This window comes from Pavona decussata, unplaced genomic scaffold, assembly GCF_977016875.1.
Source record: "Pavona decussata unplaced genomic scaffold, jaPavDecu1.1 SCAFFOLD_202, whole genome shotgun sequence".
NCBI classification, from domain to species: Eukaryota; Metazoa; Cnidaria; class Anthozoa; order Scleractinia; family Agariciidae; genus Pavona; species Pavona decussata.
This window is the reverse complement of record NW_028145610.1, coordinates 1375803-1402067: the sequence shown is the minus strand read 5'-3', so window position 1 is coordinate 1402067 and position 26265 is coordinate 1375803. Positions and strand designations below refer to the sequence as shown.

At 39.6% G+C, this 26265-nt stretch overlaps 1 protein-coding gene and 1 non-coding gene across 2 annotated transcripts; one reads left to right on the top strand and one right to left on the bottom strand.

Moving 5' to 3' along the window:
* Nucleotides 1-2927: 2927 nt before the first annotated feature.
* LOC146461044 (mitotic spindle assembly checkpoint protein MAD1-like) lies at nt 2928-26258 on the bottom strand. Its single transcript, XM_085087334.1, has 19 exons — nt 25609-26258; nt 22723-22775; nt 21879-21950; nt 20631-20712; nt 19372-19502; nt 16370-16484; nt 15769-15830; nt 14387-14473; nt 13301-13379; nt 11998-12063; nt 10412-10501; nt 9406-9453; nt 9231-9287; nt 8267-8343; nt 7409-7499; nt 6103-6331; nt 5932-5984; nt 4847-4984; nt 2928-3608 (listed from the first exon to the last, which is right to left on the bottom strand). Exons 1-19 carry the CDS (start codon nt 26149-26151, stop codon nt 3444-3446), a joined length of 2238 nt encoding a protein of 745 aa, XP_084943460.1. The 5' UTR covers nt 26152-26258; the 3' UTR covers nt 2928-3443.
* Nucleotides 13541-13613, top strand: Trnas-uga (transfer RNA serine (anticodon UGA)). Its single transcript has one exon. It is a non-coding gene; the product is annotated as a tRNA-Ser (tRNA).
* Nucleotides 26259-26265: the final 7 nt, after the last annotated feature.

The following is a 26265-nucleotide window of genomic DNA, read 5'->3' as shown; positions in this document are numbered from 1 at the left end:
CTTTTACCAATCCACCTTTTACTAATCCACCTTTTACCAATCCACCTTTTACTAATCCACCTTTTACCAATCCACCTTTTACTAATCCACCTTTTACCAATCCACCTTTTACTAATCCACCTTTTACTAATCCACCTTTTACCAATCCACCTTTTACTAATCCACCTTTTACCAATCCACCTTTTACTAATCCACCTTTTACTAATCCACCTTTTACTAATCCAGTCCATGTTTTACAAATCCAGTCCACTCCACCCCAGTCGATGTTTTACCACATGCCCCATCAGACTACCATCGCTTGCTCGCTGTTCGCGGGAAAGGTTACATCGGATCTCAGGAGTCATGGGCTTATGGTGATCATTAACCGCTTCGATCGAATATGTTGCCTCGACATATTATTGCTTGTATTCTAGTTTTTTTTCTTCCTTGAATTCGTTCAACTCCAGCAGAGGGAGTTGCTACTTCTACTATGCTAGTGGAGGCTTTACCTTGTTCGACTACAACTGCCGTTCTACAGTACCACAACAGATTTGTCCTTAGAAGGCGGCGAAGGCCTCATCCTTATTATTGGAACCTACCTATGCCTTGCAATTCTTGGTTTGAAATTCATTTTCATAGCCGTAATATCCCCAAATAATTCTTTTAGTGATAACAATAGAAATGACAGGCCTGCACGACTCACTGCGTTATGTTGTGTACATTTTTATGAACGCTGCCTTATATTTTTGTTATTTTTTTATATTTTCTGAAATACTCCGACCAAAAATAGAGATCAAATTTTCTTGATTGACATTTTCCTTCAAATCATGGCGTGTAAATTAACAAATCTGTCAGATTTCACGCCTGACAAAAATTGTTCCTGGTCTGAGGCAGGACGACGGCGTCTTTGAAGTTTGGTCGGCCTTGACAAAATTTGGTAGATCTAAAAATCACCGGGGGCAGTTGTCTCAGGGAATTGGTGACAGACCCGGGGTCTTCGCGTAACGCATAGAAGGCCCTGAACTCGCTGCAAAAATTCTCCACGATTCGTAGAGTATTTTGCAGCGTATTCCAGGGTATTCTACGTACCGCCATTTGCATTGGGTTCGAACGAATGGTGCGGGTTTTGGTATTCCGAAAATCTTATTAAATGGGAAAAATCTATACTGCAACAATGGCACTGAGCAAGTGATAATTTATTTACATTGCTAACAAGTACAGCACTTACAAGATAGACGTATTACCTCTTGGACGCTTCATGTATTGGCAAGGACCGGAAAGAATAGAATCTATTTCACAAGGTTTTCATGTAACCGGGAATGGCGTGTGTATGCTAGGTTTGAAGTTTTTAGAACTTTTCTGTTCGTTTTTAAAGTTTCGTACACTAAGAATTATGGGTGAATGTAACAGTCGCCGTATTTTTCGATACGGGCAGTAAATTTTGAAAAGCGTTAGGCGTGCACAAGGAGGTATGTTCAAACAACATACCTAGAGTTTCGTTGGGATGTCCTATATCCTATTTATTGCTATTTGTAAAGACTGTTTATTTTCGAAGTGCGCTCTCTCGATGAGCGTTGTCACTCTTAGGGAAAACTTCGCCAACAAATATGTTGAAGGTCTTTAACTAATACAGAGGTATTTTTACGCAGTTTATCACTTTGCAGGAAAAGAAGATCTTAGCAAGGGCTATTGGAATCCAAAAAGGAAATTGGGAGGTAACCACGGTATTTGTTTTAGAGATAATTAAGAAACAAGAATTCTGAAAAGTGCTAAAATACAAGCAATCTATGGCATTTTTTTTTATCAAATTGAAGCTTTATTACCTCTAAATAATGCATGGTTATCCCCACTTTTTTTTAATACCACGAGCACTTGCAAAGTTCTGCTTTCTCCGCATAGTTTTAAACCGCGCTAAAATATTCCTGTATTAGTAGGCACCACCCATAGGAAACCCGAGTATCTCGAGCTGCGTAGAACGTAGGCGCAGTAACAATAGTAGGCACCGTCCTTAAAGAAATGAAAAAACAACAACAAAAAACAAAACAAAAACTAAAACAATAAGGACAACAACAACAACTCAGGTTTAGCACACGTAAGCTTACTAATGAGATGTGCGCAACCGACAGTTGCCCAAGGGACATGTAGCAGGTAAACCTCTCCTTGTACGAAACTTTTAAACGCAGGGGACCACACGACGAACGAATAAACTGTTCTGGAAACTTTTCGTTGCCGGATCTCTTGTAGAGATTCACTTGGCAGACGTCACTTTACGTGTAAATAAACCAAACTGATTGCAGAGCTGACACTACAGCAAAGGGCAATGTTATGTCAACTGGGCCAATATTTCAACTGGTACCATTAGTCTTCCTCTCCTTGCGTAACAGGACGGCTGAGGGAAGGGGACGGTGAAATATCGTTGTGTGACCAACATTACATCTTAGTACCTTCATATTTTTAGGCGATTTTCGACTAAAACTGATGTTTTCTTATCTGTGACAACCTGAAAACCACGAGCGGTAGGAATGTTACATTCTAGAGTCATGAAAACTTGGACGTCACGTTGGTCACACAAGGACAATTTGCCGTCCCATCACATCAGCCGTCCTGTTGCGTAAACTCCCTATTAGCAACGACGACGGCGATGGTAGCGCAAACGTCGCTATTACGTTTTTCAAACGTCGTTGCCATTTTTATCCCAACTCTCTTTAAATGTCAAATGTAGTTGAAATTTTCTGGAGTTGAATTCTTGGAGACCGCACCCAAGTTTAGAAAGAGAAAGAAAAATCCGTCAAAAAAATTCGTCATCGTGTGTTTACGTCCTCCATAAAGCGTCCCATCGGGAAATTTCACGTCCTAGTCGTGCAGTGACGGCAAGGAAATTTACCAAAAAGTGTAATGCACGTGCAGAGTTGTTTTTTTGGTTATGTTACTTTTTTTTTGACGTTCTCGTTGCCGTCGCCGCCGCCGTTGCTAAAGTTCCCGTATTTTCAAGTGTGAACAGAACAAGCAAGGGGTTTTCCGATAAATGAAGCCTACTGTAAACCCAACTTAAACACGACCAAACCCGTATTTTACAGTCAGCTTTCAGGTGTATGACAAGTTTGGCTGTATGGTTTGATTGAACTTATACGGTAAATTCTCCTGAAAAAGAGTTTCCTGCTTGAAAGATGTCATTTGCCTATCATCAGTGACATCGGCAATCAGAGTCCATACGGACACAGTATTTCCACAGCCTCGTTATAAGGCCTAATAACATTTTCTGGAACTGTACATTCCTATATCTAATAACCAGAAACGCGTCCTCTTGAGCGGACAATTGAGAAACCGGCACAAAATCGGCTCCACTTTTGCGAAAAAAGTGCAACTTGTCTTTGGTAATCATTCTTCGTACACTTCCAACCTGCTTGGCAATGCATCTGATGAAAACTGCAGCTCCTTTGGGTACCTTTTCCCCGATTCACGTGTTAGTTTATGACTATGGTTTGTGTTTGTCGGTTGAAGAGCTCAAGTGTGATGCTGCTTAGAAAAGCTGGGATGGAATTGAATCTGTTCAGGTAAGTCTCTATTTGATCCGTTAACTGTGAGGAGAAGTCTGTAGCCAGCAACATCATGTCACCTTTGGAAGTGCTCTGTAATATAACAACAAAAACAACAATCAAACTTAATTACTAAATATTCGAAAATGTTTAATGACCTTCACTTGAAATAGACCGTTCACAGTCCCCCTATTTTTCCGTGGGATTCTCGAGACCGGTACGCTTCGATGGAACCGCCGCCATCTTGGTTCGTGATAGCGAGCGCGATCTGGGGAGAGTGTTTAAACTACCGAGGGGAGGGGAGCGGAGTCGGGAGGCGGCGGGAAAAATATTACAAACCAAGATGGCGGCGGTTCCATCGAAGCGTACCGGTCTCAAGAATCTCACGGAAAAATAGGGGGACTGTGAACAGTCTACACTTGAAAAGACTGTCTAAATTAAAGAAATAAAAAAAACATAATACCGCGCAAGATAGGAGACTGGGGATAGTAGGACTGTGACGTCAATACACGAACGCTTAGTCTCGCGGTTTTTCTATTCCTCAGTTGTTTCATTCTGAGTATTCAGTAATCCCATTCATATTTTCGTCCACACAGTTTTCTTCCTCTGCACAAGAAAAACAACTGAGGAATAGAGAAATCGCGAGACTAGCGTTTCTGTACCAAACCGGAAGTAAAATTTGACACTTTTGTACCCCTCAAACACGAGGAAGAAAAATTGATAAGAATATATACTTTTTTCGATTTTCAAACGAGAACAACATGAAGATTTGATCAAGCAAATAAAAAATATTCTGAGAATGATGTATTATTCAGTGAATGACACGGGCATACTTGGAAAAAAGGAAATCCGAGTGCTCCTATCAGGAGTCGAACCTAAGACCTTCCGATTACTAAGTAAATATAAATATTCTGCCATAAACATTTTAACCCTTCCCGATCACCTCAACGGTTGACGTCACGTTCGGATGTGCACCAAGGAAGACTGCGGACGAGGCTAAACTTTAACTGAACTGTTCATAGTTCCCTATTTTTCCGTAAGATTTTCGAGGCTCGTACGCTTCCATCGAACTCCCGCCATCTTCGTTTGTAACGGCGAGCGCAACCTGGGGAGATTGTCTAAAATACCAAGGGGAGCGGGAGTGGGTAGGCGGCGGAAAAATATTTTCCGCGCTCCTCACTGGTCCCCCCTCGGTAGTTTAGACACTCTCCCCAGGTTGCGCTGGCCTTTACAAACCAAGATCGCAGGAATTCGATCGAAGCGTACGAACCTTGAAAATCCCACGGAAAAATAGGGGATTGTGAACAGTCTAAACTTTAACCAATATTTACCTCAAACAGCAGATCGTCGGAAGATCTCTCAGCGTACATGGATTGCAGTCGATACTGATTATCTCTGATCACATCAACCTTAAAACCTGTTAACGCATAGCAAGCCTCACGAAACTCTTGAATCTTTTTCTTGAAAACCTGGTAAAACAAGTCAGTGACATCACGAGGCTGCTACATTATCATGGATTACACAAAAACTGGGAAAGAAAATTCCTTCTCAAACTCATTAACAATTCATCTAGCCAAAACAAAGCAAATCACTACCGTGAAGGTTTAGAAATGCGATCTCAATTATCATAAAATTTTGTGAACTTTTGCTTCGAATTTCTCCGAGAATAAACAATAGTTTGAGAAGCTATATCAAACACTCGAAAGAGTGTTTCCTCCCATTTCCAAACACCTTGAAGTTGGTTAAAAAAAACTCGGCTGCGCCTCGTTTTTCCAACCTACTTCTCGGTGTTTGGAAATCGGAGGAAACACTCTTCCTCGTGTTTGATATATTACATGACTTTTTCATGAATTTTCATCCAATTTCAAGACCTCAAAATGATGTGAAAAGGATAAGTGAAATGCCAAACAGACTGAACGTTTTCATGCTTGACACAAAGGTTCCCAAATTTCTTTACTTTCCGGCAACCATCAGCTAAAAGCAATTTTGGGAAAAATCTGAAATTCCATGACAGACTTTTCCATGACCCAAACAATTTGTTCTAATTTTCATGACTTTTCCAGGCTTGGAATACAAATTTCAAATTCTATGACTTTCCACGACCCAAACAAATTTTTCTAATTTCCATGACTTTTGCAGGCCTGGAATGCAAATTTCATATCCCATGACTTTTCATGACCGTGTGAACTGATTCTGCCATGTTGCGGGAAACTTGTCCCGGAAAGGCGATTTAACCTTTAAACCCCCAACAGTGACCAGCGTGAAACAACTACTAACAGTATTACAACTGGTCAAACATACTGTAATAGGACGTCTTCGGATGTCAAGCAAACTCTCCCAGCTAGTGCCATAAGAAATGTTTGGAGGCCACTGAGGCGAATACGCATGTTGAACATTATGAAAAATGGTGCGTTACCTCCTTGAGTCGCTGATTTTTCATATCTGCCGAGGAGAGTTGGGCTTTTAAATCTGTCAAGCAAAAAGAACGTTTATCTTAGCAAAGAAAATCACATAAACGTTTGGGAGTAAAGCTGTCAACGTCCCCTCTCCTCCACTTGAAAACACCCAACAAAAGGTGACCACTGACCTTCTACTTGTTTCACAACACTCGGTGCATTATCAGGAGTGAGTTTGTTGATTCCAGGGCTCAGATCCTCAGGACTACAGCCTCCTTCCTCCAGGATTTGCAGTCTCTTCCTTAGGGTTTCGTTCTCCTTCCTCAGTCTATCAAGCTCTTCTCCCCGATGTTGTTTGGCAATGCTCGAGGGGTTCATCGCCAGATGAACTATCTTGGACTTGGTTGGATCGTAGTAACCCTGAAAACAAAACAGTCAATGTCAGGAGTCCGTTAATGTAAGGTTACGGCTCCTGTCAATGTACAGTCATATGAAGGTCGGTGGTATGAGTCTGGTCTTTGCTGTTGCTCCTGCTGCGTTCCAAGTCGTCTCTTTTGTCCTTCGCAAGAGGCGCACTCGAGGGTTACAGGGAAAAAAAAAGGCGGAGGGGTGGGTAAGGAAAGGGGGGGGGGGGGGGGGGTTGAGAGCGTATCTTCGAGCGCGTGACCGCGCGCTTCCTTCTCAAAGACAAGACAGACAACTGGGGACGACAAAGCCACTGCTGTGTTGTTTCATTACGTCAAAGCTACACAAACGATTTTTTCCTTCACGGGCATCGCGATGTTGTAAAACAAGTTGATTTGCCGAAAAAGTGCGGGCTTGTCATATCGCGTGAAGAGCTGGACACATGCCCGATTGTCGCTTTGCGCTGGCCTTGTGAACGCAAAAGTCGTATCCAGGAAAGCGAGAGAGTGTTCTAATGTTGCCATATTCCCTTGCCGAACGTCATCCAAAGGCTTAGAGATGCTGAGGTTCAAGCACTCCTCTCTGCCCCGGCACTAGCTCAGTCCTATGTTCAAAGCCCACACCACATTGGATTGTCTACTGCCCACCCAAAAAGGTTTTGTCTGAATTCAGCTCGATTAATTGAGTGGGGTGCCGGTAAACTAGCTCAGGAGAGCAAAGTACATTTCCACTAAAAACAACGCATTTCGATTTCTCTGCCAGAGATAAATACTCCATTTAACAGGGGAGTGGATAATAAGATATCTGATATTTGACGGCATGAACTTGGTTCGTGGTAAATTGAAGAAATCATAGTATGAAGGAGGAGGGAGGAGGTGGGGCTGGTTGTAAGGCAGGATATCTTCTGTATCATTAGACTTTCTCAAAGTCGCTCGCTTCTCATTGAATGGGCCTGGCGCAAGCTTTCGCTCGCTTGGGCTCCGCTCTCGCTCGCTAGAGCTTTGGCGATCTCGCTTCTAAGCAAGGTGCACGATCGCGCTTCGCGCTCTCTGAGCTCGCCTTGTAAGCAAGTCTACTGTATCATGAACATACCTGCATGTGCATTTGTTCTTTACGGATTTCGTAAATGTCAAGTTGCTCCTGTAGCTTCGCGTTCTCTGCTTTCAGTTTTTCCACCTCAGCTCTGCAATGCAAATAGCATACAACAACGGATTACCGAAGCTGGGACCAATTTCCTGAAAGTCCCAATAATTTACCAGGCCCGATAAGTATTTTTCAAATCCAAATACCATTGATTGGTGGTATTATTAAGTGCACAATGACAGTGTGATTGGCCAGTCGAATTGGAAGCCATCGAAAAGTTGTCAAATGGATGCCAGCCGACAATTGTCAAAACTCATACAAAACTTTGTCGAGTGGAAACGGCAAGATACACGATTGAGCGTCACCATAATGATAGAAATTCATAGGGAATCTAGTGATTACAGCTTTATACCTTGTCATTAGCTGAATTTGAAGATTATTATTATCATTATTATTAATTAGTAACAATCAAACATTAGGGAGTGCGTTCGATGATCTCGATCCCAGGCTCTCTCTCCTTTGCAAAGTTGATGATGATGTCATCCGCCCCTGCAAAATCTGCGGGGGATGCCAGATACGCATCCCAAGATCCATTCATTCATTCGTTGATCGATTGATTGTCCCATGCAATCTCGACGCCAAATGTAATTAGGGGTGCGTTTTTTCTACGTCGAACGTAATCACGAACGTTTGGTTTAATCAACAGAGTTGGTCAGGTAATTCCGCCACGGTAGAGAGATACAAAAAGCTGACAACCTTCGTCAGAGCGTATTGACTACACATTCGTATTGGCTTAATTAATAAGTTAGCCTATCCAAATGCATCTAAGTCAAATCACTCCATTTGAAAATAGATTCGTAACACTACCTTAACAAACTGTCATCTGCTCTTCCTGGTGTCTGGTTAGGGACCTTCTCTCGAAGTTCACTTACTTCAACTTCCAGCTGTAAATAATGAAAACGATACCAAAGGATTGCCCTTAGATAAATAGAGTGTATAATGCCTTTTTCACACTAGCGACAGAAGCGCAATCGGAATCAGAGTCAGAATAAGAAGAATCTCCAGACCAAGTGTGACGAAAGCAGAAACAGAAGCCTCGCTTTCGTGTTACGTCATGTTTTTCGTGGTCCTAAATCTCGGGTAAAGGGATTGGGTATGAGCTATGTGATTGGTTGATATTTCTGCTTGCGCTTATGATTCCCATCCAGCAGTTCACACTTGATCGCAAGCGACGGAATCAGAAACCTTAACGGAAGAAAAAGGAAACATTCTGATCCTTGCGATTCCGATTCCGTTTTTCCGTTTAAATTTACACTGGAACGGAAAGTTCCTTACGCTTCTAATTCCGACTCCGCTTTTGAGTCCGTCGCCAGTCTGAACCAGCCCTTTGGAGACAGTAGCGTTTAAAAAGAATTAAGAATGACTTAAAAAGGCACTTTTCTGTTTTCCAAGATCCTTAGAGAGATATTGTGTAAACGAACATACATATTCGTGTAAGCAAGTTGACACGCTCAGACAATTATTGTTCTGAGTGGCAAAAATTGTAGGAAACAGTATTTCTACTTTCCCAAATTTATGATTTAGCTAGACTTTTCCTAACTCATAAAGTGACATTCTTGTTTCCCTCGGAAAGCAAACAGCATTATTTTTATCCAATTTGGGAATGCTTGAAGTGACATTTCCCTAAGGAAAACTGTAGTTTTTCATTACAATTAAACCTGAATTTCTGACGCTATTTTACCAAAACAGATCACTGGGATCCCTTAATCAGTTTATGATATGGCTTTTGGCTGTTATAGCCAATAAAATAAATTTATCGCACAATACATACCTTATTACACTTAAGTTTTTCTTGGCTTGCTATTTCTGCCTTTTGGTTTAACTCAACCTGGAGGAGAACAAAAGTAGAGGAGGAAAAAAATTTAACCTGAGTCGTGGAAATTGTCTTTTACTTTCCACAAAATGTATAAACTGATGGAAACATATCCTACAATGAAGTAACTGACCTCTAGTGTTTCAATGTGTTCATGGCATGTTTTGAGACGAGCTTCAGCCTGCAGACAAAGAAAATAAGTGTTGACTAAACTACAATAAGTATTGTAAATAAGCAAATTCCACAATCTCAAGTCCGTATTAGATGATGAAGCTTGAGGATTCAAGTTTGCTGATAGTTCGTGCCTTGCTCTGAGGATTTTTCTCCAATTTTTCTGTATAAAAACTAGGATTTCTGGATTCCATTTCAGTCTGGATATACAGGAAGGGCACTGGTTTGGGTGATATAGTATTTAGGATCTGATTTGTGCACTACTATTAACTTGTGTTCATCCAGATTAAGCTCAAGATGACATGCAAGTAAATGTTAAATGTTTACTTCAGCAATGATGGATCAGAGAATATTAACTCTGAAGTGTATGTTGCAGGCTAAGTGAATCCATGAATTCCCCATTGAGGGTTAGCCCTAATAGGGAAACGGGAAACCGCTCGAGGCAAAGAAAAAATTGTTGACCTCGGCAGGAAACAAACCCACGAGCCTCGGATTTGATCACCGTTCCTCTACCAACTGAGCTTTGATCCACCACAAGGTCAAAGATTTTTTCAATGCCTCGTCCGAAGAAAAAATCAGCAAGTAAAAGTTCTTTGACCTCGGCGGGAATTGAAGACCTCCGTATTTGATTACTTTTGCTGGTTGTTCTACTGACTGAGCTTCGATTCCCGCCAACGTCAAAGATTTTCTCCTTTGCCTTCTCTAATCCATCATTAGTGTCACTTGTGTGAGCGGCACAACATTGTTTGTAAATTTTCAGTTTGACAAGTTTAAGTTGAAGTTGGTCTTATAGCTGAAGAATCTACACGTTAATTTTTATGTAAGCTGGCGATTAAAATAAACAGCTAAGCGATGTAAACAGTAGGTTGTGTTGCCTGGTACATTTTCTTCCTGCAACTTTAGGCCCAACCAATTCTTGGAGATTGGATATAAATGAAACAAGATCGCTTCTCATTCAACTGACTAACCTCTTGCAACCTGGCGTGTATCTGAGGATCATAGTTTGATGAGTAGCTATTGTCGTAAGTATCCAGAATTCTGCGGCAACCATCACGCTCCTGGTGAGAGTAGGGGAAAATCATATTCACGTAAACCGTAAATATTAAAGTGGCTCAATAAATCAAACTAATTTATGGCAGATTAAAGCGCAAAGAAGCCTGGTATTGATGTTCATTTTATGACGATTTTTGTTTAGCTCTACTGCAAAGAACAAAAAGAAAAGGGTGTTTTGGGGGAGCAGGAATGGCGCAGTAGTGAGAGCACTCGCCTCCCACCAATGAAGCCCGGGTTCGATTCCCGGACTCGGCGTCATATGTGGGTTGAGTTTTTTTGCTGGTTCTCGTCCTTGCTCCAAGAGGTTCTTCTCGGGGTACTCCAGTTTCTCTCTCTCCTCAAAAAACCAACACTTCTAAATTTTAATTTGATCTGGAAAGTGTCCCCAATTAGTGCTCTGCGCTAAATACATTGACACTTAAATACAGTGATTTTTTTTTATAAGAGTGCCTGAAGTGGACAGGAGAGGATGGAAAATGATTGCAATGTGGATAACATTGACAATGAAGCACTCATATTTTTTATCAAATTTGTTGATAGTGAAACCTGTCTGAACAAAGCAGTACTTTTTACTTTCCCAAAGCATACGCAAATTCACAAAATTTTACAAAACTGTCAATTCATACTTACGTAAAATGTGCTAGTACAAAAAAACGTTTTCAGTCAAATTGTCACACCAAAGAATCTCATGTACACAGATGCAAAATTAGAATCACTTGACCTAGAAATCTGGGTAGAAGTTTGACTGCAAAGTTTTAGTCCCAAGCATTTGACAAACTCTAGAGTCACATACGATGGTAAGCACAGAAAGAGAAAGGAGAAGGATTCATTCCTCTTGTCACAATTGAAGGGTTCAGCGCATAATCACCTATAGTGCATTTAAGATCGCTTTTTGTTGTGTTAGCTCAGATTCACCAGAAGTTTTCGCAAGTGGCCATGAATTCCGTCAGAAAACGTTGCTCTGATGTTTTATCCGCTGCTTTGCGCTTCGTTTGCTATAAAAACCTAAGATAATGAGCAAGATTTCCATTTTTATCGCAAAACGAAACGCAAAGCAGCGGATAAAACATTGGAGCAACGTTTCCTGAAGGAATTCAAGGCCACATGCAAAAACCCCGGTGAATCTGAGCTAAAACAACAGAACACGATCTGAAATGCATTTAGGTCGGTTATGCACTGAGTTTTAGTTTTTATAAGTACCGGTATATAGAGTAAAGGTAAGTTAAAAAACTTTGTTGCTTTTTTTGGTAATTGCTAGATTTCAGAGTGTTTAAGTCAATTTTTTTCTTCTTGCCGACTGTCGGTAATCTAGTATTTTATTCAATTTTTTTCAGGTTACCGACTGTTGGTAACCTGTCGGTAATATGTCGGTAACCTGTCGGTAATCTGTCGGCCAACAGTCGGCCGAAAGTTGGTGGAGGTGAGCTGTTCTTCACTTTTACCCACCAAAGCTCCTTTTTCTGTGCCCACCATACAAACTAGAGATAATTCTTTGACTTACAGCTGTGACAAGAAACAACCGTCGCTGGAGTCTTTGAGTCAGTTCTCTTTGCCGATCACTTGATTCCTGTGCGTAAAGAAATTACCAGAATTACCAGCAATGAAACGATCAAACAATTTGGAAGTTTTTTCAGTTTGCTGTTCAGTTATCTCTAAACTACCAAGTACAGTCAAGGACAACTCAGTGTTACATATTTGCAGTTTTTTCAGCTGAGTACCATAAAACAACCCAATGAACTAAAGGCGCTTTTACACTGGGCATGTTTTCTTGCAATTTCGTTGTGCCGTTGCGACACAAGTTGCACGGATCGTTGCCTGGTGTAACATGTCCTGAAATGAACATGCCTCGCAAAGTTTTTATTGCAGTCACCGTTGCAAGAAGTAGAACCGACTTCTACTTCTCGCAACGATTACGGCAACAAAAAAATTGCAAGACACGTTCATTTCAGGGCATGTTACACCAGGCAACAATTTGCGAAACTTGTGTTGCAACAAAATTGCGAGACAAGTTGCAGGAAGAACTGCCTAGTGTAAAAGCGCCTTGATCGGATTTCAAAGAAAATACAATGCACCAAGCCAGGAAAACATTTGCAAAATACCACTGCCAAGTTTCTAAAACCAGTGACAAAGAATAGTAAAGCAAAACTGAAATAACTATTTAGGAGATGTCGAATAAGATCAGTTTCTACATGCAACAAAATTCGAACTGTTCTATTATGGACAAGAGTTGATGCTGTAGCAAAAGTTAAACACAGAAGAATCAATAAAAATAACTCCTGGAATTGTGACTCCCTAATGATGTCTCCCTAATTTGCTACTGTACATATGTTCTTCGTATCTCGAGATGGCCCGAGAAACTTGGGTTCCCATGGGTGGTGCCTACTAATACAGAGATATTTTTTCGTGGTTTACAGCAAGCCAGGGTTGTTGGCATCCAAAAGGAAAATTTGAGGTAACCATCCATTTTTCAGAGATGATTGAAATTCAATTAAAAAACCGCCATAATTTCCTTTGTATTTTTAATTAAAGCTTTTTAGAATTATTGTCACTTAATTCTCCAAAAAATGTACATGGCTACCCAGAATGTTCTGTTTCGATTCCAGTGGCCCTTGCTAAGATCTTCTTTTCTTGCATAGCCATAAATTGCGCTAAAATACCTCTGTGTTAGGAGACATCATCCTTTAGGAAACCCTCCATGCTCCCAAAGGTGTCAGACATAGGAGCAGCTCTCTGCTTCCACTTTAAAGTTGAGTATATTTAACTGTCTACTTTTGGTTGAAAAGCTGAAGTAAAAACCTATTTACCTTCAGTTCTACTGCTTCCCTTTTCACAGCTGCTAGTTCCTCAGCTGCTCTCTGATACGCTCTCTCGTTAATCTGTGTACTGGAAAAGCAGTTAGAGTCAAAACAGTAAAAACGTTGAATGGACCTAGTGAACTATTCCTAACAAATGCTGCCTGTTTTACGACCCCACTTTACTTAGGTCGCCTTCCATTTGGAAGAACTAGCTGCCCAAACTGGTTATTCCACATATTCTTGAGTAGAGGCGGCGTGGCCCAGTGGTAAGGGTGCCGGACTTGAAATCCGGAGGTCCCGGGTTCAAGTCCCGCCTTGGCCACGCTTGAAATAGCCAGCTGGTTTGCCTCCTGCCAGTTGGGATTTTTAACATGTATTGTTATGTTCAATTTGAGTATTATTTGTTTCCCGTTATTTCTGAGTAGAATGCCTGTAAACTAACTTTGGGTAGCTAAGTGCATTTCCACTATAAACAAAGCATTTTATTTTCGAAACACAGAGTCGTACTAATGTACTAATGTAAGTTACAGATATTCTTTAACTGTCATTGAACTTTCTCGTTTGATAAAGCCCTAAAATTTCAAGAAGAAATCTACTGGAAGATAATTATTATTAATAACAACAATTAGTAGGTTTAAAGAGTCAAGTCAGGGGAGTAGGGATGGCGCATTGGTGAGAGCACTCGCCTCCCACCAATGTGGCTCAGGTTAGATTCCCCAACTAACAACAACAACAACAACAACAACAACAACAACAACAACAACAACAACAAAACTTTATTACAGCACAGCATTATAAATTATGTGGGTTGAGTTTGTTGTTGGTTCTCGTCCTTGCTCCCAGAGATTTTCCTCAGGGTACTCCAGTTTTCCCCTCTCGTCAAGAACCAACATTTCCAAATTCTAATTTGATCTGGAGAGTGTCCCCAGACTGTAACGCATATTTGATCATCTCGTCATGGAATTAAGCACTATAATGACTACACAAGTTTATTGTTTAAACTTCAGCAATCATTTTGCTTTAACAAAATTTCTTTTTCAGCCAAACCAGTACTGAAACTCAAGACATTGTCATTTGTCATTGTGGATTTCTCACCTGGATTTAAGCTCACTCTGTGTCTCTAGCAACACCACTTGACTCTTCTGAAGATTTGTGACGTCCTGGGCAAGCTGGGCTGGAGATCTATCACAGAGAAAAATAATAACAAAGCTTCATTAAACTGCAAATTTTCTTGGATGATGAAAACAATGGTAAATTTGGCAACGTGTCTATATATCACAAAGTGAAATATTATGTACAAAATAATGCAAGTAACAAATGAATATAGTTTGCTGGAAATGATGGACAGTCATCTGACACTGTTCAACAAAATTTCTGAAATGTCCAATGAATTTTGAAACGTGTTCAGGCATTATGCATGTGCAGCATTTTTTTACCCCAAGTTTGATCATCACATGATCACTTTCTTTACAGCGGTTACCAATAACACGCAACCTATCGCCTTCAAAAGATTCCGATAAAGTTGCGTTTTGGTGGACGTCAATCATAGAAAAGTCATGAAATTATTTTGAATTCTGAGACCATTTCAAGGCAACAGAACCAAGAAATTGACAGTTTTATCCACTGACGGATGGTAAACTTTATGAAAGTTGATTTCCAAGCCAAATTATCTAAAAAAAAAATGGGCATTGTTTAGACGAAGCCCTATTTTTTTATGAAACATTTGAAATCGCTACACCTGATAATAAACCAGCGATGCGTGCAACTGGTGAGTAAATTATCACGTGCAGTGAGAATTGAAATGTTTAATTAAAAAAAACCCTTTTATTTGCGCTTGATCTGGCTCGAGAATCAATTTAAATAAAGTTTATATTCTCTTAGCGGGGTAAAATTCTTAGTTTCTTGCCGGGTTACCTTGGAATCTTGTCAGAATTCAAAATAATTTCAACGGCTTTTGTTTGATTGACGTCCACCAAAACGCAACTTTATCCGACTCTTTTGAATGCCGTAGGTCGCGTGTTATCCGTAACCGCTGTAATCTGCAGCTTTCAAAATGTGCAAAATGAAATTAAAAAAAGCCATTTCAATAGGTGTCTAGAATCAAGAGTAAAGACACCCACTATTGCTTCACTTATAAGCTCACTGCACCCATCCAGCCATAATGACTGTATGTAGTATGTACATATGACCAGGCCACAACATATCACGCAGGGCCATGCACATGTACACAAGTCTTTTCAAATAGAAGTGAGGGTTGTCTTATTTTAGTGGACATCTTCAAAGGATGACCTAAACTTCACAGAACAATATTCATGGTCAAGCCATGGGAAGGTGTAAGAAAAATAGCAAATGACTTATTATAACACCAACAGCACTGCCCAGAAACAGTTCTGAGAAAACAACATTACTCTTTTCACTGGCAAAGAAAGGGAAAATTAACTCTTTTAAGTTCAAGGGAAATGCTTAATGTAACAAACCTTAGCCTTTTTGTTCCTGACAAGTCCTCTGTCTCCCACTTTTGAATTTTCTTTTTCAGCTCCTACAAAAAGCAGAACAAAACAGAAAATGACATGTTTCCAGTTTTGCAATTAACAAGAATTGGGAGAGGGCAAGCTGTTCAAGATGTGAGTTACTGCAGAGCACACAGGGGACCTGAGTTTCTCCAGTCAGTAAGGAAGTAAAGAAGAAAAGATGACGTTGGATGGATAGTGCACGTTTTGAAGATGCAACTGCATGAGGATTGCAGAAAGGCATTTATTAAAAGTGGTTCCAGTTGGTGGAAGAAGTGTGGGAAGACCCGGAACAACCTGGCGTAAAATGGTTGAGAAGGAAAGATGCATAGATTTGGGGTGAAAGATTTGAGAGAAAGCCCTCAAATTAGCGGGCAACCAGGAGGAGTGGAAAAGACTCACTCAAGTCCTGTGTACCACTTACATGTATGCACAGATGGAATGATGATGATGCACAAGTGTCAGAGTAACTACGGGCCAGTTGGCAACTTTTTCCTGCCAAGACCCAAGCAAAAATTCACCAACAAGTAAGAACTTACATGTAACATAGGGTACATGGTTTACAAACCTCATTTTCAATCTCTACTCTTGTCAACTCTGCTATCCTCTGCTCAGCTCGCTGAAGTTTTCCTTGCAAACTGTCAGCTTTCTCTTTCAACAAAAGGTTACTTTCATTTGTCTCCCTTGAAAATAATAATTATTGAACTTATCACAATGCAAAGAACATGCTACTCAATTGGCTGGGACTAGTACATTTTTATGTGGAATAATAGATTTATGTGGAATAATGATTATTATTGCTTTACCAAAATTTAATGTATGAGTCACGAGAAGGGAATGATTGTCAAAGATAAAATGTGTTGATCACTAAACAAATTATCCTATCCAGCACCATAAGAATCATAATCATGAAGAACATTAAGGAGAATGTGCAAATTAAAGCAAAAAGGAAACATCATTTGGCATTAATGCCAATCTCGATGTGATCTGCCAGTGGCAGAAGCAGAGCAAGAGTCTGCTTCCTTTCAAATCTGAACTTGAGAGTGAAATATCTGCAGATGGTCTCTCATTCATTAATTATTAATAAATGAGAGACCATCGCAGTTATGCACACAACTTTAGGACAGTGCATCCTTTTCCTACTGTGCATACATTCTGGGCATGTCAGGATGGTCCTAGAAACACTGATTTATTAAGGACGGTGCTTACTTATCGAAGGGCTGGGAGCATAACCGACCTATGTCGAATTTCAGCCCGTTTTCCGATTTTGCTCGCATTTGTTTCTAATTTTTGCAATTCGATTGCAATTTGCTTGAAAAACATTGTCCAGAATTTTTTTTACGCCGATTTGTGTTTCGTATTAATGCCATTGAGAATTTTTACCATCTTGTAAAGATACAATGCATATTGATAACATTATAGACACTATGGATGACCAAAGGGACAATGCACTGAGTATTAAAAACTTATTAATACTTGTATTCAATATACACTTGTTGTATTTGAAACACGGCACACGAAAGCGGTCTTTTTCGCAGGAGCAACGAAAAGAATCCATTCACGCTTTTATTTGATTCTGTTACAAACTACTACGTGCGTGACAGCAATGTCAGAAATGTAAACAGTTACATTCTCCAAGAGAAAATGTGTCCATTTCCTGGCGTAAAATCCAGCTTTGTCCTGTTTGTCGACATATTTAGGTGTATACAGGGCCCCTCAGGATAACAGCCCCGTAGCTGATTGGGCCACCCTGTCTAAATAAAGTTCACTTACTTACTTACTATCACTCTTGATAACACAAAATACCAGAGTTCCACATGATTAACAGGAAGACATTTAGCCATTTGAACAATTGACAGCGATTAACGGCAGTTCTATTAAAAGGTATTGACTATCTATTCTTTTCACGAGCAGTCGGTGTTAACCGTTGAAAATGTATGTTAATCGTACTTTCATTGAATCATTGCCTTGAAATTGTAAAGTTAATCGTTACATACTGAATTTCAAGCCTGGCAAGCCACAACTAAGGCTTGCAAAACACCTTGCACATGGCGGGATTTGTCTCTGATGCTCCCGTGGGATTTGATAATTGAAATGAAAAATTCGCCAAGGCACAGTCATCACTACCAAGGAGGGATTCTTTGGACAACGTTCCGACCAGTTCTGGTGAACTGCATTCGTCACTTTCATAACTTTTCAAAAGATCCATAGATGTCGTGTGTTTACAGACTTCACCAAACAAAAGCGAAACGATACGTAAGTTGTTTATCCAGACCGCCTTGATCTATTTTGGGTTTGTTACAACCCACAAAAGCAAACCATGATGTCGTCACAAACGTTACTTATAGAAACAACAACAGGTGAGACTAAACACGGCTCGTGGACAGTGGAAACTTTCAGGCTACTGATAATTTGGAAAACAACGAGTCTGACGTGGACAAAACCTATAAGAAAATTTGCCTTCCAAGTGCGTTCAATTATAAACAAGCAAACCATCAAATCCCCCCCCCCCCCTCCTCCCGACTCAGTGTTGTTTTTTGGGTCACGAACAGTTTCCTGGCAAGCATCACTTCCCACATCAACATTGCATAAGGGGGAGGGGGGAGGGAGAAGTAACTGTGGCTGTCTGTGTTCGGTTGTCATTGCATAGGGGGAGGGGGTGGGAGAGAGAAGTAAAGTTCTGTGGTAGAATTAACAAGAGAGAAATAATAAGCAAGTGGTTTTTGTGCTGTTTGTGTTTGGTTTTCTCAAGGAGTTTTGTCCATGATTGTAAAACCGCAAAATGTTCTCAAAACCAGGGAAAGCAAAAATTCGGACAAATCCGAACGAAATCAAAAACTGGGCTAAAATTCGACATAAGTCGGTTATGCTCTCAGTCCTTCGATTTCACGGTATTTTTGCACAGTTTAAGACTATGCTGGAAAAGAAGATTTTAGCAAGTGTTATTGAAATCCAAAAAGAAAACTGGGTGTAACCATGGATTTTTCAGAGATAATAATTATATTATAAGGTTCAATGTGGAAAAAATTATATTCCATACCAACCTCTAGTATTGTAAAGCTATTAGAACTATTTATATTAATTATTGCTAAAAGATGTGTGGTTACCCCCAATTTTCTTTTTCAATTCCAAGCTACAGTGTAACATCTGCTTTTTCCACATAGTCATACATGTAAACCAGGCTTAACATACATGTAAAATTATTCCATCACATTATTTCCATTGTGCATATGCCACACATTGACATTTCAATCCTAGCAGTATGTAGGATGCTTGTCCCATGAACCGAGTTTAATGGCCTTAGCTCCCACAAGTCTCCTGTATGTAGCTCAGTGGCAGAGCATCCCAACTAGTAATCAGAAGGTCTTAGGTTCGACTCCTGATAGGAGCACTCAAATTTTTTTCCGAGTATGCCTGTGTCATTTACTGAATAATACAATTCATTCTCATATGCAAAAATACTTCAGTCTGTATTAGGAGACACCACCCATAAAGGGTAAGGAAACAGTTCAACAAAGTTTTGAAGACTTAACACCTGATGGCGGAAAACAACATAATGACATAATGTACCTGTAATAATGATTTTCTTCTTTCAATTTCTCATTTTCTTTTTCTAATTCTCTGTACTTTGCGAGTTGAGTTTGCATCACCCTGGCAACTCCAGTAGCTTCTTCTTGGCGAGACAACTTCTGCTCTAGTTCCTTATCAGTAACAATGAACAAAAGACAAGTTAGTACAGAATATAAAATTATTTTGGAATAATCTGGTTTATTTTTTTCTCTGTTTGTGAGTTGGTTGTATCCTGAAAATCCTACAATCTGAAATTTTTTGTTGAAAACAATGGATTCTGACAAACGCTACCACAGTGAAAGTGAATTATGAATTTCCCAGTTCAAATTCCATGTATTCTTGAAAAGAAAGTGAAAAAACAGGATCCTCTTAGAATTTAGAAAAAAAAATAAACAGTCAGGTTATTTACCAGCCTAGGCCAGTCTGTATAGAAAAAACTAAACAAAAAAAACAAAACAAAAACAAAATAAAAACAGAAACAAATTAAAAAAAAAAAAAAAAAAGCCTGTGCCCTCAGTCTGGTGTGCAGAGTTTTTTCCTACGTACAGACCTGCCAGCTACAGTGTAGTAAATAATTTATACAGCTGTATGTAGTAAACAAATGTGAAGTTCCAGAGGTAGGTCATTGAAATTTTAATGGGTGGAGGACCTCAAAAGGTAAAATTCTAAAGAAAGTACATGTATGAACTTCAAGTTAAACTAGAATTTTCAGAGGGGAGGGGGGTTGAAAGTAAAAATATATTCTGTGGTGGGGGTAAGGATATTTTATTCTATGATATAAAAACCAATGAAATACCAGGCGAGCTTTTCAGCAAAAACATGATATCTTCACACGTGAAAAGATCACTGTTGCTATGGTTACATAATAAATCATACCTTTTGTAATGATTTGGTATTTCATTGGTGTTTATATAATAAACAGAACATTACATGGCCGCTTGGAGATATGAAATTTCTCTTCGCGCAGCGAACGCAGTGAATGAGTGAAATATTTTTCAAGATGAGAAGAGAAATTTCGTATCGCCATGCAGTCATGTAATTCCAAAAACTCTTTAACGGGCTTAATTTTAGGGGTGGCTTGGAGAAGGGGAGCGGCTCAATACTGGAGGGAACTTTGTGTTTCAAAATTGGTTAGCATTGACAATGGAAAGAGCTTATACAGTCTAAAACAGCTATCCCAAACAATCCAAGTTTATGTAAGATCTTGCTGGGGTTATAGTCAGAGAGGCTTATATAATCAGAATTCTGCATTAACTTACTTTGACTCTGTGTTCAGCTGTACTTGACTTTTCTCTTAGTTGCTCAAGCTCTGGTAGCTGCGACATTGCCTCACTGAGCCGTCTGTAAAAAGTAAGTCAATTAGATTTCTATTTGTTGAACACATATCACTATACTCAGGATTTTTGATACATTGTAAGAGCTATTGAAGTTGGCGGTGCAGCATTCCTCCCTTACGTAGGATCATAAATTTCCAAGAAAACTCAAATTAATTTTCTCATTTCCTGTCACCCCACTAAATATAATTTTTTGTGCCACTATTTTGGTCTTATACCTTAACTCAATGATACCCCTGCACATTTAGGATAAATTTTTCCATCGAACTGACAGAAGAAATTTTGCTATTTTGACCACCAAAGTCTCTATAACCTTCAAAACCCTTTCCATTGTGTCATTTCAACACATCCAACTTTAGCACTATATTATTAAATTATAGCACATTATGTGGAAAGGAGGAGAGAGGTCTTAACCCTTTAAATCCTAACAGTGATCAACATCAACTTTCTCCTTGTAATGTCAATGCTTATTCAACACCTGAGGTCATGAGAATTAAGGACGTGATCATCCAAGGTGAATTTTCTTGATTTTTTAATAACTTCTCCCCAGTACATTTATAAGAAAAGTATGGAGACAATATAGGAGAATTTTGTTATTTGATATTAGGGGTTAAAGGGTTAATACCAAGTAACCTATGATTATGCCCTCCCTCCTTTTACATCTCTAATTGCAGTTTAAAATACCAAGGGGACATGTTACAAAATCTGACTCATCCAAGGGGGAGGGGAGAGAGCTCATTAGAGAGGCAAACCTTTTACACAATCTCATTTTTTGCACTATGTATAAATATTTAAATTTGTAAAAGTAGACAATGGGAGCTTTTATGGAAAGACCGTTCAGATAATAACATTAAAAAATATTTATTATTTTGTTGTCTATCAAGGATCTAAACAGCAAGCTGCTCCGAGCACTTGATACTTTAAATAAACATTGTTATAAGTACCTAAATTATGATCATCTGGGTGAGTGTAGTCCTGAGAAGGACTACAAATCATTAATTTTACAGATTAACATTATTTTTCATTCAAACATTGATAAGCCCTTGTCTCTGAGTTTACAGTTGTCAGAATATTAATTTAAAGTAAAAAAGTTTATATTAGTGGTAATACTGGTAATTGTTTTTATTTAATAGTAAGTAAGATGAACTAGTGTACTAGTTCTTCATAAGGCACCTTTTGACGTTGTCAAGCTGACTCTCAGCATCCTCCAGTTGATTCTGTAGTGCTGCTTTCTCAGTTCCCAGTCTGTACCAAAGAAATCATATGAAAACTACCACCTGAACAAAACTACATGTAACATGATTATTAAGTTCTGCAAAGTATAGTACAGCATACGATGTAGACCAGAAATAAAATTCAACAGCATATTATTTTATTAACACACTACATGTAGATGGCTACATGTATGTCGTAAACAGAGGGCTCATAATCACAAGAACTCATTTTTAATAAGAACTTAAGGACAGTGCCTACTAATACCAAAGTATTTTTGTGCGGTTTATGACTATGCGGGAAAGGCAGATCCTAGGAAGGGCTATGAAAATCAAAAAAATTGGGGGTAACCAGGCATTTTTTAGAGATAATTAAGCAACAATTATTCTGAAAAGCAGTAAAATACAAAGCAATGTAAGGCGTTCTTTTTCCAAATTGAAGCTTTATTATCTCCGAAAAATGCATGGTTACCCCTAATTTTCTTTTTGGATACCAAAAGCACTTGCTAAATTGTGCTTTCCCTGAAAAGTTTTAAACCGCGCAAAAATATCCTTGTATTAGCAGCCACCACCCATAGGAAACCCGAGTATCACAAGATGCGCAGAACGTATGCGCAGTAACAATAGTAGGCACCGTCCTTAAGCAAAGACCAGAAATAATAAACTGCATGCACGCAAAACACGCAGAGGGTCTGATGGAAGTTTTAAATATCCTCTGGACTAGTAATTCATACACCTTTCGTATAATTTCTTTTACAAGTAAAACAGCTACAGGTGTATGTACAATAACTGAATATAATGCTCACCTGAATAAAGAACTATTTAGCTCCATTTGTTTCTCGCTAGTATCCTCTCTCAACTGACAAATAAAAACAAAAACACACACAGAAATATTTTTCAGTATATTATTCATAAGTTAAGAAACAAGCCCTTGCTTTCATGACAAGAACATTTGCACTTTTGAATGTTGACCATGTGTGCAAAGCTCAGAACAAACGAATGATGCCAAATTTATCTTCTTGCTTTCCTTATGAGCATAAAAAGTTCAATTTCTCCACATTTTACACTGTATCTGAATGCTTCAAAAATGCCTCTATTTACATGCCCGGGGCATTCATTTTTTTGGGGAGATGTTTATGGGGACCTACGCAGACAGACACAAGGGGCCAGTTATTTAAACAAACTCTAACTTAGGCTGAGGCTTAAGACAATCAGTGGACCTCCAAATAAGTGTTTTATTTTATGTAGACAAATAGTTTTCTAGTCTGGGATGCAAGCCTTCTTGCAACCATCAACAGCAGCCAATGTTTAGATGTGACTGTTGGCAAAATTGAAAACGGCTTAGAACGTGGTTTTCTTAAACACCGTCTAAACCATCTTTTAATAACTGACCCAAGGAGTCCTGTTGCAGGGTGCATGCCACGCTGACAAAATTGCATGCTGTACGCTGTGATGGATACGTAGCAAGGAGGTGTAGTAGGGACATGAAACCAGGGCAAAACTCCAACATCTGCGCATGTTAGAAAATGGTACAGAAACTTGTGTCAGGAACATGCTACACCAGCACATCCCCTCAAATACAGTACCGCCTGAATCCATATGCACATTGGCACGTGTGAACCGCAAGGGCAGAACGTGCGAAGGCCCGTGCGGTTCACGAGACGAAACCGTGCGGTTTACGAGACGAAACCACGCGGTTCACGAGATGAAACCTAAGTTGAATATTTCCTGCGGTCAAAAGGACGAGGCCCAAACACAATAGCATCTTATAGCCTATTGTGATTTTATTGTTTTCCGTTGAATAGATTTTTTTCTCAAGTAAACCGCACGAAACATAAAACGCCGCCTTGAAATGCAGCCGGTCTTTGAAATCGTCGCGTGGGAGACTAATCTCAGGATATTTGTTTTAGGTGCATGGATTTCCACCATCGCGTAATTCAACGTACACAAGCCATCCATGCATTTTCTCTAGCCGTTTATATTTCAAGCAGATTTCCGTAAACAGATCAGGGAAACAGGTCGAGCGTGCGATTTGCTTTCCTCCGATGAATGTTGCATGACTTGCGCGACACGCGTTACTTGTAATTTGCATTAATGGTGACTTCTTCAAGTTCTTCTCGAAATGTTTCAAGTTAAATCAAAATTTAAAGGAATTCATTACCTTTAGATAAAGAAATATCCTTCCTCAAAAAAAATTGTCAATGGTTTATTATTGACGTTAATGCGATGCGCTTTATGTCAGTTTCGAAAAGTATAAAGCGTCATCTTGTCGGCTTTCGCACGGTGCAAGCAATGTTGTAATATGTTTCTAATCCATGCGTTTGTGTATTTACTTACCTAAGCGGCCTAAAATAATATTTGTGTGTACTTTACTAGTATGAAGAAACGGACGTTTTTACTCGGAAATCCAGACACATGAAAATCGAAAATATGCAAATCATTCGCATTGAACCTTTACAATTGCGGCAGGCAGTGTAGCCGTCACAGCATCGGAACATCGTTTGCAGTTTTGCTGACGATAAAGGAAATTATTACGCTTGAATACTGCACAAACGCTTTTTGACGCTCGGCAAACAAAAAAAAAGTTTCATTTGTTATACAAAAGAAGAAAAAATATTTGTGGAAAACAAACGAAAGCATTACGCATGCAAATTGCGAACGAAATTAATCGAAGCGTGACAACACTGACAACGCTTCACTCCCTTTTTTCGATCAATTTGATTGAAAAATTTCGAGTTCTGCACGGATACTTTCATAGCAGATTTACTGAGCGATAAATAATAAGTTATAAGTAAAAAGTTGAAGTTTAACTTCAAAGTTCTTCGTATTGACGAACACCTTGATCTCGAGTGACAGCTACATGTATCGATGAGATCACGAGAGGTGGCTGTGGTTTCCGTGAAAATCTCTTGGGTAAATGCGACCTGATAACTAACAATGAAACACAAACAAAGAGAAAACAAAAGCAATTAATAGCACAAAGACGCGGCCATTGAAGAACGCGTTATTCCCTAGGTTTCGTCTCGTGATTCGTTCGTTCCTCTCGAGGTGGATGCAAGGGCAAAACGCGTGCACTGCCCTTGCATCCACCTCGTGAAACCCGCGGCCGATGTACATATGGATTCAGGCGGTACTGTATGCTGATACTTTTATTCTCATATAACACAACTTTTGTGGAAATTTTGTCCCTGCGACATGTCGCTAGGAGATCATGAGAAAAGTTGCAGGAACAAAACCATATCCCTCCCTGTGGATGGTTGTGTAACATGTCCTTGCAATGGAGTTAATATTTGAGCCAATCAAAGAAAACTACCAGACTTCTTTGTGTTTGGGCACTGGGGCAAAAGGATGGCACGCATAGGTACCAAACTTTGCAGACTGCGAGACCACTTCAAGGTTGCTTGGTACTAAAGGTGCCATTTTATCCCTGTTGCCTCTATCTTTTTTATGCTTATCTTATCAAGCCACTAAAATATATGCACCTTTTTCTAAAGATGTTGAACTTGACTGACAAGAAGATGAACCACTGAACCACTAAAACATATACACCTAGGGTAAATACTAACTTTCAATATTTTGCTCTGACTACAGATTGGTTAATTTGACAGTGTTGCATACACAATATTATTAATGTACAAGGCTATGCAGAAATACTTCCTGTATTCTGTAGTTGCTCCAAAAGGTTTACATACCTCGTCTCGTTCTGCACATGCTTTCAGCTTTTCTCTTTGAAGGTTTTGTATTTTTTGCTCAGATTTATTGCGATAAGACTCGTACTCCTTTTTCAGCTCCTTTAACTGATCCTTGGCGATCTTTTCTTGTTCTGAAATGCACAGAAAGTTCTGCTGCAAGTCGTCGTACTTCTCCCTCATACGTCGAAATTCCAGTTTGTGATTTCCAGCATCTTTTTCGTATTCTATGCGGGCTCGTTTTCTTTCAGATTCCAGAGTGTTCATTTCACTCTCTAACTGCGTTAATTTGCCCCTGGTCTTGATCAGCTCCACATCTTTTTCTCGCTCCTTAGAAAGCAAACTACCTTGGCTTTTTGATTTTCCTAAAGTCCTACCAGCCAAAAGCTTATGAACGGCAGAACTGGAACTAGCCAACTTTGTCGTCTCGTCCCCCGTTTCTTCATACGTTAACCGACTTTTTGGTTCACTAGACAAAAATTGATCGAACTCACCCATGATTCTGACGACAGCTGTGCTGTCTTCTGGCGTTCTAAGTATATTCATCTTGCTGTTATTTTCGCTAAAAGCGACCAACAATTCTCATGATATTTACGCGCTTTTTCAACAACCTTCAGCCGCCATTTTGAAATAGCACAACGCTCGTGACGCAGGACGGGA

Coding starts and splice junctions, on each gene's coding strand:
- LOC146461044 (XM_085087334.1), bottom strand. CDS start 26,151: ATGAATATACTTAGAACGCCAGAAGACAGCACAGCTGTCGTCAGAATC. Junction 21,951..22,722: donor CTAAATAGTTCTTTATTCAG/GTGAGCATTATA, acceptor TCTTTGGTACAG/ACTGGGAACTGAGAAAGCAG. Junction 15,831..16,369: donor GAGTAGAGATTGAAAATGAG/GTTTGTAAACCA, acceptor TGCTTTTTGTAG/GAGCTGAAAAAGAAAATTCA.